Below are 15687 nucleotides of genomic sequence, written 5' to 3' on the forward strand. Positions count from 1 at the left end.
ATGCAACGCAATAGAAGAGTCTCGCATGCAGCTGTTCATCTTGTTCATCATTAATGCCACTTCATGACTTAAGTAATATTTTCAAAGTTATGTATGGTATCACATCTTAGAAGTTAAGAAACGATGTCCAATAAGTGCCACTTTAAGACTATAGAATAAATCATCATTTCACCACGTGAACTCATTTAAGCATAATATAAATCCTAGGGACTCAACAAGGCAGGCACTGTGAATTTGAATATATGATGCATATCTCTGACTCCATATCTAAGCCCTCGTATGTGATACATCTTGGTATCTTTTCCTTCCAAGCACATCCATCTAGACGAGTCAGGCATTGGGCTGTTCCAGTTGAAATCCATACGCCCCCTATGGAAGACATGACCTTAATCTCTCAATCAGGGAGTGTGAATTTCAAATGGGGTTACCTAAGTGAGTGACTCCATTCGAAATCTACACCCCCTATGGAGATTTAGGTCATTTCTTCCATAAAGGGTGTATGGATTTCAACTGGAACAGATTAGCGACACTACGAACCATGACGGTCTCCTTTCATATGCCACAGCTCGTTAACATCCATTCAACAATCATAACTGTAAATTTGACCTTTATTTTATGGACTTTTGAGTTTTTGTACCCAATATTCAAAAGGTCATTTTATGCAAATATAAACATTTTACATGTAAGTGAAAGAATTTTGTCCTGAAAGATTAGGTTGATCCAGATCCAGCGTATGGAGTGTTAGCTTTCAACCTCAAGGTGGGTGCTTATTATGACACCGGGTGTAGCACCTTAAATGTGTAAATCTATGACTTAGCATTTCTGGATTTTTTAAATAACGCATTTATGTGCCTGTAAGGTATTTGTGTACCATAGCGTTACGAATACATTCGTCACCGTGTATAAAATAAATATATTTGGCTCCAATTTGTATACTTTATAGCCTATTCTGGCATGTAAAAATCGGCTGAGATCTTGAAATATTGATTTCATTAACATGATTAAAGATCCATGTGTTATATAAAAAGATTGCCGTGAATCCAAATGTTCGTGATCTCTGGCCTTCATCCTTAAAAGTTGTATGTCTTGACAATATTAGATGGAGTGTTGTAATTGACAAAGAATGGTCTACAGAGTCTTATGAGTGGCCTAAATTATTGATATTGCCCATCTATCATGTTTTTCTATTATTTGTGTCCAAGTTTGATTTTTTCCTAATCAAAACTTATCAGAAGGAGGGATTAACCCGCTAAAAATTGTGTTTGCAAATAGAATTTCATGCTCTGCAGCATTGCAAAAAATTTGTACTTGGATTTCAAAAAGCACCAAAATTTGCCAAATTGGGTGCTTTCAATTTCACTTTTGCCCTATAATGCACCCAGTTGGGCGTAGTGGTCTTCACTTTATCAGCATATATTGTGCCAAATACTCTTTTGAATTGAGAGTGCTTACATTTAGGGGAGGAGATTGAGTCATGATGCAGTCATGTCTACAGTAGAATTCATCTCGACCTTTGCAGGACTTAAACCCCATTAAAAGCTATTAAACCAAGATAACACTCATTGAAACAGCTCAACTGATTAAATCGGATCTTCTCTGGTTGTGCACATGTGTCTGTTTTCAATGTGCGATATCGCAATAAAGCTGGTATTATAGCTTCAGTTGGGTAACCGATTATAAAGGAAACGGAAGGAAACAATGGTATGTGCACCTTTGTTCACGAAATGAGACAATGCCCTGCTTTTTGTTAACCAGCATTCTTGAAAATGAGCAACATAATGATTGTTGACTTAACACGGTTTGGAAATAATTTCTTCATATTTTTGTTTTCTGTCGTTTACATATCCTTCCTAAAACACAAAAGTGCGACCCTCTCCAAACACCTAAATTAGCTAAAAATTTAGGACATGTTACAAAACTATATTTTCTAGAATTTCATAGAATAGTTTAAATGTAGCTTGTACCGTTTTTTTGTGGCATCCTTCAGAACGGAGCGGTCCGTTACCAATATAGCTCAATATTTTCGGTCAAATCTCCATTCAATTAACACGGGGAGTTGGCTAGCTATGAGCTAGCTATGCTTTTGCCCTCACTCATATTCTACGAAAGTACGACCCCTTCTGAACATCTAACCTAGCTGTAATTTTAGGCCATGTTAGAGAAATATATTTGCTAGAAGTTTGGAGAATAGATAAAATATTGGCCGGTTATTTTTCACACAGTGATGTTAACTAGGCAAATGCAATATACTTCTTCATACACTATTTGTAAAGGTCGCGCGTCAATGGTGAGAGCACTGTGTATTGTGTATAGGAAAACGGACAGTAACTGCAGTATGTTACACACGGATATATAACGATTTTTGATACAATAACGTTGATTTGACTCCTAAAATAATAAAGCATAGGAATAATTTCATCACGATAAATATATCTGCCGATACTCCAATTGAGACAAATCATTATCTATACCAGACAACATGAAGTTCAGCCTATTGAAATGGTATTTATATATTTGCACCCATTATATGGTTTCATGGGCTGTAGTTAACCAATTACGTTTATATATAAAAAGATCGTTAAGTGCCTCTCCCAAATTATCTAAAAAACCACTTTGTTCAGTCAAGTTGGGCTAAAAACAAATGCTGAAAATAACAGGTACTTTCCTGTTGAAATTTTCAAATGCCTGTTACTCCCTTGATAACAATGCCCTATAGCTGACATAATTATCCTTATAACGTTGATGCAAAACTTGCCATAGATAAACGTTCCATTCCACTTCTATTTTTGGGAATTCCGCGATCCTCCAGGTGACCTATGTACCACAATGGTCACAGATTGTTTCCTTCACAAGTGTTTTATTCGTCATTTTACTATCTGGTTTTCCTGTGTACAAACCAATGATATCCGGAATGAAGGAGAATCAACATGTAGTTGGCCCTGTGCTCAAATTTTGAGTTCGATGTATAGCCTATTATAAACATTCTTTACGTCAAATGTTTGCCACGAAAGTGTACCATGACTATATGTGGCGTACTCTACGAATGGGTCGTAAAGTCGGCAAATTGTATTCTGAGTTACAGTGTAAAATGTGCGTGAAGGTCGTATTCATAGGTACCTCAATTTGGTACGACATGTATCTCATCTGATAGCGCCAGTCAAACACCGTTTAAACAAATCAATAATCCTATTGCTGAAGAGGAAAATAAGCTTCTACCTATTTCTATAGAATCCTTAAATAGCCGTAGTCTTTGTTTGCTTTGGCTAAATTCTGTTCAAGTGGTGGGTTACAAAGCATTGTATTTTGTCTAGGTATAACCAACAATTAACAATGAGAGGACACTCCTGAACCATAACCTGCTTCTGGATATCGTTTTGAAGTCAAATGATATACCATTTTAAACCTTATGATGTATATTTTCTAAACACGAAATAAATGAATATTGACCGGGCCGACTTTACGGCTGATTCGTAGTGTACGGTCACATACAGTTGTTGTCTTTAATCTATGTAGTCTATAGTAGTTGACACCGACATTGAAACAACTATCGCTACTGATAAACGTAGAAAAATGCAAGTGCACATAGTAACCGAACGCTAGTGGGCCACTAATTAGACACCTGGTAGAGCCTCAGAATTCAATGCATCTAATTTCATTTGACTCTTATCCTATAGGCCTAAATAATTGGAAATTATGACGACCTAGATTTTTAACAGTTTACAATATTATGGAAATAGCCATAAAACTAGCCTTCTATATTTACAAATACACGTACATTGCCTATGGTTATGGATAAAATCGTTATCTATTATGGTTTCCAAGGAATTGAGAGAATCACAACTATCAAAACATTGCGTTCTATCCATGGTTATAAGCCCAAAGAAAACTCCATGAAAATCTAAAATTAACTTTGTGCAACATTTGACATTTTTAAGGTAGCAACGCTCTGTTGAATGTCGTAAATCTCACAAATGTTTTACCCCGTTAAAGAACATAATATTGTTTCCGAATCCGAATGAACGGTAATTGTTATCGCTTGTATAGTATTTTAGGCTGCTTCATGTAATTGAATATTGCGTTATTTTTGGTTGTTTAGAAAATTCAGTAGACTACCTTTTTCCTTTGTAAAACGGTTGCCGCAAAAATATAACTGGTAACATACCGACTGCTGGGGGCACAATGTCAAGTCAAGGGCATTGGACACTTCAGAAAATGTAGTGCTGTTAATTGTGATGCGATCAAGCAAAATCAGTCGGAATTCGGAAATATTGATTTTGAGATATAGCCAAACAAAGGAAATATTTCCTTTTGTTTTCTGTTGTTTTGGAAACTCTTTAATGCTCATTATCTTTGGAAGTGGTTGTTCAATTTCAATGGTGTTTTCTACAAAATGCAGCTTTGTAAATGTTTGTTACTATCCTATAAGAAACTGAAAATTCAATATTTCCGAGTTCCAACTAATTTGCTTGATCGCATCACAATTATAAAAAGAAATGTGATCGTTGTGTAAGTCTGCTTAAGGGGGTACTACACCCCTGCCCAATTTTGTGCCTATTTTTGCATTTTTCTCCAAAATTATAGCGCATTGGTGACAAGTAAGATATGTATATTATAGGGGCAAGGACTACAACTACTGCACTGGAAGTTTTATTTCAACACAGACAACAGTTGTGGAGTTACAGTCAAAAATGAGGGAAAACCAATATTTGATCAATAAATCAATAACTTCTTGCCTTGAGTTGCTGAATTTTTAGTGCAGTAGTTGAGGTCCTTGCCCCTATAATATACATATCTTACTTGTCACCAATGCGCTATAATTTTTTTTTAAATGCAAAAATAGGCACAAAATTGGCCAGGGGTGTACTACCCCCTTAAATATTTCAGAAATACCCTATAATCATTGACTTTGCACTGATTTGAAAAACCAGTTAACCTTTTTGTGTTCCAAACAGTCGATATTCCATTGATTTCATGAATATGCACAGCAGTCTGCCCAGAAAAGTTCTCTCCCAGGTAACGTATAGTACCTGTTTTGTTAATGACTATAGATGCTTTTGACCATCGACCAAAGGGTAGGCTTTTTACCTTTTTGACCCTACGTTATACACATTATTTATTATAATTTACAAAATTATTAATTAAAATGCTTGATTTTCTAATATATTGTAGAATACAACTTAATTTAGTGTACTTTTGTTGAATTTTTGATTAAAAGGAGCAAATTTGTGGGTTTTTTTCATAATCATTAAAGTTTCATGTAATTTTGTTTTTCATAATATCCAAAGTTTCAATCGTAAAGAGAACGAATTAGGGTCAAAGGGTTATCCCCCCATTCATTTGTATATGTGATATTAGGTATGTTCTCGTTGCGATTGAAACTTTGGAGATTATAAATAACAAAACATATGCTGTTCAACATATTAGAAAAACAAGAATCTTAATATATTTTGTAAATCGTAGATAATTTTCATCACGTCAAATGTCCTCCTCATTGGGATATTGTGACTTAGCAGACGATACAGTTTTACTTTGCACTTAACTACATGTACGATCAGATTTTTATAATTAACAGCACTACATTTTCTGAATTGTCCACTGCCCTTGACTTGACATGTGCCCCCAGTAGTCGGTATGTTACCAGGTATATTTGTGCGGCAACCGTTTTACAAAGGGAAAAGGTAGTCTACTGAATTTTCTAAACAACCAAAAATAACGCAATATTCAATTACATGAAGCAGCCTAAAAATACTATACACGCGATAACAATTACCGTTCATTCGGATTCGGAAACAATATTATGTTCTTTAACGGGGTAAACCATTTATGAGAATAAGACATTCAACAGAGCGTTGCTACCTTGAAAATGTCAAATGTTGCACAACGTTAATTTTAGATTTTCATGGAGTTTTCTTTTGGCCTATAACCATGGATAGAACGCAATGTTTTGACAGTTGTGATTCTCTCAATTCCTTGGAAACCATCGGAGATAACGATTTTATCCATAACCATAGGCAATGTACGTGTATTTACTAGATAGAAGGCTAGTTTATATGGCTATATATTTTCATAATACTGTAAACTGTTAGAGATTTAGGTCGTCATAATTTCCAATTATATACAGGGTAAGATTCAGATGAAATTAGATGTATTGAATTATGGTGGTCTACCAGGTATCTAATAATTTCTCTAGGAATATTATATTTCCAATATACATATAAAACATGGTAAATTGATCTATCCTTGTAATTGTAAAAAGTGGTAAGTTATTTTGTTGCCTTAGCACGATGTCTTCCTTTCTTTTTATTCATTTTTTCTTTGATATTTGATGTTCTATGGTTAGAGTTGCTAGAAAATAATTATTTTAGAAACTAAGGTACAGATGCAATATAATGGCCAATTGGTGTTGGGACGTAGAGTAATACTGTATAATCTATTTGCAAATATCCACAATTTTGTTTGTAAATATGAATACCAGATTGGATTGGAGTGGACCCACTAGCGTTAGGCCGGTATATGCACTTCTACGTTTATCTGTTGAATGGTTTAGAACCGTATTTAAAACCAAAAGTATTATTCAAAATCACAAAAAAAGATTGTCTGCTGTTGGGAAAATTACGTCGGTCGACAAAATGTAACAATGGCGTCTTTCAAAACTGAGTAATTTGATATTGGACCTGCATCTACAGGAATCCTTTTTAATTAATAAATCTAATTTTATGAGGTTCCATTATAGAATAATAGTTGTCAATAGTGTTTCATTGGCAGCTAATCAGAATCTGATTCGGCCGTATGGACAATGCTCGCTAGGCATTGATACAACATTCTTCATTGCATGTCATTCAGCGTACTTAAGTTGTGTTTCGGCAGTTCTGGTAGATATGGTTTAAAAGGTGTAATATAGATAGCCCCATTAGACTGGTCTGTGGTGTATTGGGGGAAGGATTTGGGTAACAACCTCCCTATGTGAGGTTTCTTGTTTCACTTATGAAAGGTTGTTGAGTGCTAGAGGGGAAGTCGGTTTCTTTACTTGCCTGTAGCGACTTCCTGGAAAACGTATCTACTTTAAGAATTTTTAAGAATGCTTAATAGGCTGTAGGCCTATATAAGGCTATGCTTTTATGTCTTCTGTACGCTATTGAAGTGATGATCTTAGTTTTGACCATTGGCGGCATCACCAATGGGATTTTCCCTCCTCCAAATTTCAGGTAATTATTTCAGGTCCCATTTAAAAAGATGTTTTTGACTTCGACTTACCTCCTGAGTGGTCAGCCGGTGGACCGGTTTTTTTCTGTGGAGTTGGTCCTTCTCCGAGTTTCCATATGTAGTCACTGTTTGATAGATCTGGAACCCAGCTACATAATGGGTTATCTGTATTGTCAAATGTACAGTCCTGAGATAAAACGCCAACTGTAAAAAAGAAACAAAGGGAATGAGAAATGCACAAATTAAGTGTAAGCTATTGAATTATTTTATTAACTGCAGTACTGCACTTCCCAAAAACTTTTGCGAAGAAACCGATGAACACATTGTCAAAGTGCACGCTCGACTAGTGGAACCGTTTCACTGGCCGGCAATCACACTTTAATAATAACGCGTAGTTATGGGTTTGCAAAGCATTTCGGGAATAATCCCCGGAATAACCAAATAATAACGATTCATATGGGAGGTCAATTGGGTCTTCCTTCATGTTTTAAATCGAAATCGCATCATGTTAACAAAATAATACTCCACGATGTCCTTTAACTGCGTTAACATCTTTTAAGGCAGGTTTGAGAATGTAGAACAGGTTTTGGTTTTTTGTTTTTTTTTTTTTTTTTTTCATTATACATTATACAATGTAATGCAAACAAAGTTAACAACATAACAAAACCAACTTTGGCACCTGCACTTGCTAAGTTGACTTTTTGGCAGGTGCGCTTAATGAGGCGCTACGAAACGGAACCAGATTTTTTCATCCATTTATTTTAGTTTAGACGGAATGATGACAAGTACCTTAATAAAATCTGCCCTGGGTAGTTTATGTCTCAATGTGTGTATATTATAGACAGGAAAGGTTTAGGGAAACAGTTCAAGTTTGTATAAAGTTTGTATACAGTTTGTACATGTTAGATACTTTCTCTCTCTCTCTGTTATGTATCATTTATAAGTACAACTTGTAATTTTCTTATATGATTGATGTGTGAAAACTAGGTCATTACAGGATCCGTTCAAACATTTAACTTGTTTTCTATCAGGAAGACATTAAAATCAATATTGACGCATGGGAAATACACGAATACTCGTAAAGTATGGTTCCAAGTGCAACAGAAATAAAATAAATGTCAACTTCTTTCCTCACATATACTACGCGCAATTGATTATGCAATTCTGTCAATAATTTGCAAAAGCCGTAGCTCAGTGTTGTGATATGTACTGTGGCTCAGTTCAAATTTGTTGCAATGCATAACAATAGCTGATTCGAAAATGTTCTTATATAGATGTGCCTATAGATGCCTATTGTCCAGTCACAAGGATAGATTGATAGCTATCGTTACCAGGTTTGATTGACAGGCATTAACCACATTGACAATTGACAATACCAAAGCGGCTAGGCGTTTTTCGTTTCGTATCGTCTTTTGTTTGAATTACAAAAAGTGAGCAGAAATACTGATTAGATACAGACAACCCAAAGCGATACAATGGATGTTGACACAGAGATGGGATAGTTATAGATTTGATGAAAGAATTGAGTACGAGAAATCAAAGGTTTGTTCTGAGTCAGTGTTTTTGAAAGTGGGTTTCTCTGTTTGCGTCCCCAGTTATCTGAGCAGTATGCTAATAAAAAATGAAGAAATATGTAAAGGTTCATGAAACTGTTGAATAAGCTTATATTAGGGATAACCATCACAATTTCATGTTGACCCTATTGCTACAAAAGATTGTTTTCTGAGTAGAACTAATCAACAGAAGTATTTTGGTGGTTAAATGGTCAAAATCGGTCAAAAACTTTTCGAATTATGAATTATCAAAGTTTCCCATTCTGACCGGTCATTGGAACGAAATAAAATGACAAGGTCCAAAAATAGCAGTTGGGAGCAAAATTGGCATAAGCATATATTTACCTTTATATATTTCTTTATTTTAACATATTTGCAAACATGAAACAAGCATATTGTGAAAGTATCAAAGGGTTTCTTATGAAATGGCACTTAACTAGTCACTGGCATAACTTATTTTTTTCAAACCAAGGCATTGAAATCATGCATTTAGAGAACATTTGCCAAAAATCATCCAAGATAGCCGATATGGCACAAAATCAAAATTGCACTAAGTAGGTGAACTTTTTTTCACAACCAAGAATTTCAATGTTATTGGGTTTAATATGACCAATTAGTAGGTGTATGTAAACAAAATCTTAAGTTTTGAAGGTCATTGACTCATTCACAACAATAGAGATTATCCTCATCATGCTCATGTGTATTCCTGTAGTATTCCTCATTCAAACCAAAGTAGCACTCAATACATTATGAGTATCTTTGTTCAAACCAATTCAATGCTTGACCTCGGAGTTACCTGCATGACTATCGCGGGCTATTTTAAAACAGTTATGGTTGCACATTCAGGTACTTCTTTTGAAAGTCCTAAACAAGGTATAGCCAGCAGCAAGTTGTAGATATTATAGGCCTAAATATAAGAAAACGTTTAGGGTTAAGATCAGGTGAACAATACATCGAATGAGCACGAAACTTCACATTTATGTTCAAAAGGTGTCTTCTTAACATGATTTGAAAGGAATATAAAAATTCCAAAGGGAAGCTGGTGATTTAATTTGTAACTCGAGATCTACTTGTTTAATTTTTTAACATTTTTACAGAGGGTATGATAGAGGTATTACTGGCAACTCTGCCAAATTACAGCTCAGTAGGCCACGTTTTTCACCTGATCTTACTGATTTGAATATTTTGTGCCATTCTTGAGCAGTGCTAAACTCAGCCACTGGCAATTAAGCGCACTGTGGCGATGGACCAATTTTGACTCGCACTTACAGAAAAACAAAATAAGTTATGTTGCTGTAATTTGCAAGATAGTTACAAAATATAATTGGCAGTAACTTCCCCAAATTTTACAGAAAAATATTGAAAAATAAAAGAATGAGATCAATTTAGAAATGTATGTGCAAGCAGTGCACAGTTGAGCTCCCTGCATGTCTATGGGAGTGTTCTAATCAAGTTGATGGTTCATTGGTCATCCCTACTTATATATTTTCAGTATGTACTAAGTTTTTGGTATTAATCGTTTTAATATGGGTCAAATCCTTGAAACACAGATGATTTTGTTGCTGTCGTTTAATATTGCTTTTGTATTGTGTATCTTTCTAAAGTACACTTCAGGGACCTTTAGATGCCCTTTGTATGGAACAAAACTCAAGGAAGATACTGAGGAAAGAGCTAATTGACATTTAGACTGAGAATGCCTTGAAGGGGTGGCTTCTACGAATTTAAAAGTGCTTTTGTCTGCGGAGTGGGGCCTTTATAAAGTTTATATTAGTAATCAAAGTAAAGTTGATGCATGCTTTGGTAATCTTGTTCTTTACTCGATGAAATGTTTGCATTGGTAGAATTCGTGTACTTTAACTTGAATCTTACTTAGAGTTATTACTATTGGCGTGTGTAATTCACTGGGACTTAAACCCAATTAGAAGTTTAATTTATAAATCAGCTTAAATCCACCCTGTTGATATATCCATGCAGTTATTTACAGACAGGTTGAAAACAAAGATGAAAATGCTTGTACTTTAGTGCCCTTAATTGAACTTATACTATCTCAAATACTTTATTAAAAGATTTAAAATAAAATCCACAGGCTTTACATTTTTACATTTTATTAACTACTTGCATTTCAAAATGGCGTTTTAACTGTACTTGATACTTTGTCTTAAATTTATCCAGAATTCACTTGGAAAATCAATTTTTAATTTCAATAACGAAAATTCAATGATAATTAATGTGGTCGTAAAGAAAATCTGATTCAAACATTCATACGCATTTAGTTTCTCGTAAATAACGTTTTTCACAATCATCTATTATATATAATACAACAACGCTTTGAAGTGGTTGCCACATTTCGGTAAATTTAGTAATTCTTTAAGGGCTGGGGTATGAACGTTTGGACAGTATTTATTTTGGGACATTAGAGCACATCAGACATATCGAATTGCATTCTGAATACGAAGAATGTCATTCTGATATCAAATAATTTTGATTTTTGAAATTCGCAATTTAATACACATTTTATGGCAAATCATTAAAAATTGATATTTTGATATTTAACAGTACTTGAAGTAAAATTTATAAATCTGATGATTTATACTTAAAGTGTATGTAGGTGGGATGAAAAGCCGACGATCAATTGAAAATTTTGACCTTTCGTATTGAAGATATGGATTTTTTTCCCAAAACACAAAAAAAAAAATTAGGTCTTTTTGGGAAAAAATCCATATCTTCAATATGAAAGGTCAAAATTTTCAATTGACCGTCGGCTTTTTCCTCCCTGCTACATACACTTTAAGAATATATCATTAGATTTATATAATTTACTTCGAGGACTGTTATATATATCAAAAATTTGAAAAATATCAAATTTTTATAATTTGTCATAAAATTTGTATTATATTGTGATTTTCAAAAAATGAAAATTATTTGATATCAGAAAGACATGCTTCGTATTCAGAATGCAATTCGATAGGTCTGAGGTGCTCTCATGTCCCACAAAAAATACTGTCGAAATGCAATAAACGCTCATTTTAGATCCCTTAAGTTTCAAAAAATTTGAACATTGAATATTTCATAATATTCTCGCTAGCATACTCATGAAGTTTCATGTCTCTTATCTACGCTATTAAATGTTTCCCTTTGGCTAGTCAAACACATTGTTATTAGTGACGAGAAATGGTCTGAAAGTAGAACAGGAAACCCGGTAATTATTCCAAAGAGAGATGATGCTGCCATAAATGAAAGGAGCTAGTATATAACACATACTGAATCTTGGCACTCTAACGATGTCTGAAAACGTGACTAATTTAAGAGTTTGTATGACTTTTTTTTGGGGGGGGGGTTGATGAAACATTTAATGACAAGCCCATTCGAAGAGCAAGCCCATTAGCCTTTAGAGGTATGGCGCACATAATAGGATGGCACTGCACGACATAGGTAAAGGCTTTTGAATTTGGCGGGTTTTAACCATATGTGACGTGTCATGTCAAAAGGAGACACTTTTGGGCAGGATCATAAATGGAGAAATAGCCAAAAATCTGCCCGCAGGTGATTATTTCACAATTTGGGTTTGTTGTGAATTTGTGATATTATTAATGTTTAAAATATTGTCTGATAGTATCAGACCGGGATATAACTGGCATCTTGTATTTTCTGAGACATTTTTCAAGGTAATTCCTATTCTCAACATTGTCAACAATATTTTTAAAGGCCGATATCTCAATTTCCAATTTTATAATACCATAACTTGCGAATTCAATATCTTCGCTTAGGAATGTCCGATTTCATTGGGGAAAACGGCGATGTAGAGCAAAATATCTCTGTATTTAAAATATGTAAAAACCTCATAATTGATAACCTGCCCAAACGTGTCTCCTTTTGACATGACACGTCACATATTGAATACCATGAATACTGCCCTCCTATTGTGTACGCCATGCTTCGAAAACGCTAATTGTACGTAAGGAAATTATAGAGGCTCTGCATGAAATTATCGATTGGCTCCAAACAAAGGATTTGAACCGGTGTCCTTCACCGCAGTTATGGCGGAGTGCAGTCCATTCAATCAAATGTTGTCATCAACCTATTTGATCGTAGTGCAGGGTTATGTGTGTGAGACGAACTGTCACGGTAGATTGCAATCATGCTTTTGTTGAATGCATTTGAATAGTTTGCCATATTTACGGGATGATACGTCACATGCAAGGCCTCTATACGTAAGGAAACTTACGTTTAAAAGGCGACCTTGGTTTGTTGGTGTCATAGTTATTCTGAGAGATTTGAAGGGTATATTAAAAGCTTTATTCTCGCTCTCTCATCCTAAGCCTTTTCTTTTTCAGGATGTACAGAATATTACTATACAAAATTACAAATTGAGCCATTGGATACACCTATATGTTTATACACCTGCTCGTTTCTGGTCAGCTTTTTTGTATTTCATAATAATGCTTTCGCTTGTTAGTTTTGTAATTTCTATAATAAAGTCAAGTGCCTCTTGCAACGGTCTAAAGCTTTTGTTTTACAACCATTATTGATGATCTCAAGAAACAGTTTTGAAGAAAGATGAGAACAGGAATTTAACGCTTATGTGGCTTCGTTTTTGTAAGAGGTGGGTAAATGGTGTAGCTGCTGAAAAAGCTGAATACAGAAGTACAGTTGGAGACATTTTAAGCAGGTCAATGTGGATTAATAGTATACATGTAAAAGATTTATAAGAACCCATTTATGTTATATTTTACTTATAATTGGAGTCTGTGATAAATTGAAATCGTTTCAAGATCTCAGCAGCAGTAGACTATTGCCCAAACGAACCTATTATTAGTCAGACTTTCAACTGAGGTCATTAACTTATAATATGTATTTGATCTTATATCCAGAAGGCAAAAGAACAATGCAGAGTAAAATTCCTACCAATTCCTAAAATTTTGTCCTGAAAAGCACATAAAATATAGATTTCACATACAAAAATAAGAACGAAAGTCATATAAAATCCTTCTTTCATAAATATCTCATCTCGCGTATTATGATGTCACACGAAACACTCAAAATTGAGATATTGCTTTGTTGATATTTATTCCTATTTCCGTTTGTGGTTGCATCACATCAAAACCAATCAATCAAATACAGTAATTGCCACATGCAAAAAACGAAAATGTGTGTATAATTTCTCTGTACGGTACCCACATAAAAAAAAGATTCTGTATGTGTAACAATGAACGTACAAACCAAAATAGGCTACGTCAACAACTAACGATATTTTTGGAGCCAAAAACAAAACAAAAAACTTAGGATTGGAATTTTAAAGTGATGAAAACTATAAGTAAAACAATAAGAAAGTAATGAAGTTTATAGTAAATTGCAAACTAAGTACACGGAACGCCCGACGGGGGCGATGTTTTTAAATTTAGAAAGCTATTTGATAAATGATATACGTTGATAGATGTAAAGTGTCATCAAAACTATCAACAATTTTACAGTTTGACGTAATTGTTAACATTTTGCTAAAATGTTGTTGATGATATCTAAAGGCAAACTATACATAGATCAGCAAGACGTCGCCACCATTGTTAGCCTTAGAGAATGGACACAGATTTGACATAAGGCATGTAGGAATAGATCTATGGCTAGGATCAGTTTAGCGGAGGGATTAGGTCGAAATCACGGATAAAGTTAGGATTAGGATTGGTTTGTTGGACTATTAAGGTGCAGATCAAGGTACATTAAGGTGATGCTGACTGATTCAATCAGTTGCAATAATGGCATGACGACGATGAGGATGACGATGACGATGATGCTGCTGTTGGTGCTGCTGATGGTGATGAAGATGATGATGATGATGATGATGATGATGATGATGATGATGACGATGACGATGATGATGATAATGACGATGATGATAATGATGATGATGATGATGATGTTGATGATGATGATGATGATGATGTTGATGATGATGACGACGATGACGATTATAATGAAGACTTCTTGTAAAGATAACTAATTGCTTATGTACGAGAATGTGTAGAATCCGGCGAAATATTATATAATCATATTGTTTAAAAATATTATCTTGTCGTCATCTCTTCGTGAACTTTAATCCCAAGATGATTATAAATGACACTGCTCATTAATTTCATCCTTCAAAATTAATTTCAAAGGTCAAGGTAAAGGTCACAAGGCTTTAAATCATTGTGACTCATATTTGCGGCTTTTCTCAGAATTTTTATTAAAAATTCGGGATATAAAACTTAACAGAAAAAGATGCTCTGCAGATAATGTAAAAGTACAAATCAAGCTTACAGGATATAAAGTTAGATCTTGTTTATTTTATCGCGTGAATGTTTATTTACCATGTTCGTTTCATTGGTGCTCGACGTTTTAAGAATATCAAAATAATGACCATTTTCATAAACAGAGCATGAACTAGATGTTACGATAACAAAAATATTCAACTTCCTCTGCGATCATATCTAAGTATGTCTTTTTAATTCAAAATGTAGTCCGGGTCATGCGCGCATGTTTTACCGGGATGTTCCATAAAGTTTGTTTGGCTTATAACTCATATAAATTGTATTGGTACAAAATGGCGTGCGCGTAGTTGGATGCATCACTCACGCTCGTTGTGTGTTACGTTATGCATGACTGGCCCGGGCTTTATGTGACTTCAAGATGGGACTTTATTGACGCGCGCAGAATCGCAAACATTGTTCTCATCCTGAATTAAGGGGTGGGGCATGAACAGAATGCAATTCGATATGTCTGATGTGCTCTCATGTCCCACAAAAAATACTGTCGAAACGCTCAAAACGCTCATTCCAGATCCCTTAAAACACCGTTTAAAAATGTGTTTTTGTACATGGAACGATCTATCATGTCTGTGAACGCATACTATTGGTAAATGATTCGACTCAGATTTTTTCTAAATTTCTCCATATAA

General features: G+C 34.6%; 1 protein-coding gene across 12 annotated transcripts in view; it reads right to left on the reverse strand.

The window, feature by feature from the left end:
* LOC140152931 (uncharacterized) overlaps positions 1-15687 on the reverse strand; it is a 114603-nt gene that overhangs the window by 61448 nt on the left and 37468 nt on the right. For all 12 annotated transcript variants that reach the window (XM_072175483.1, XM_072175482.1, XM_072175481.1 and 9 more), the window contains exon 2: positions 7255-7407. In XM_072175483.1, coding sequence (XP_072031584.1) covers positions 7255-7407 — 153 coding nt within the window. The remainder of the gene's footprint in view (positions 1-7254; positions 7408-15687) is intronic.

The sequence above is a fragment of the Amphiura filiformis genome, chromosome 5, assembly GCF_039555335.1.
Source record: "Amphiura filiformis chromosome 5, Afil_fr2py, whole genome shotgun sequence".
Classification (NCBI taxonomy): Eukaryota; Metazoa; Echinodermata; class Ophiuroidea; order Amphilepidida; family Amphiuridae; genus Amphiura; species Amphiura filiformis.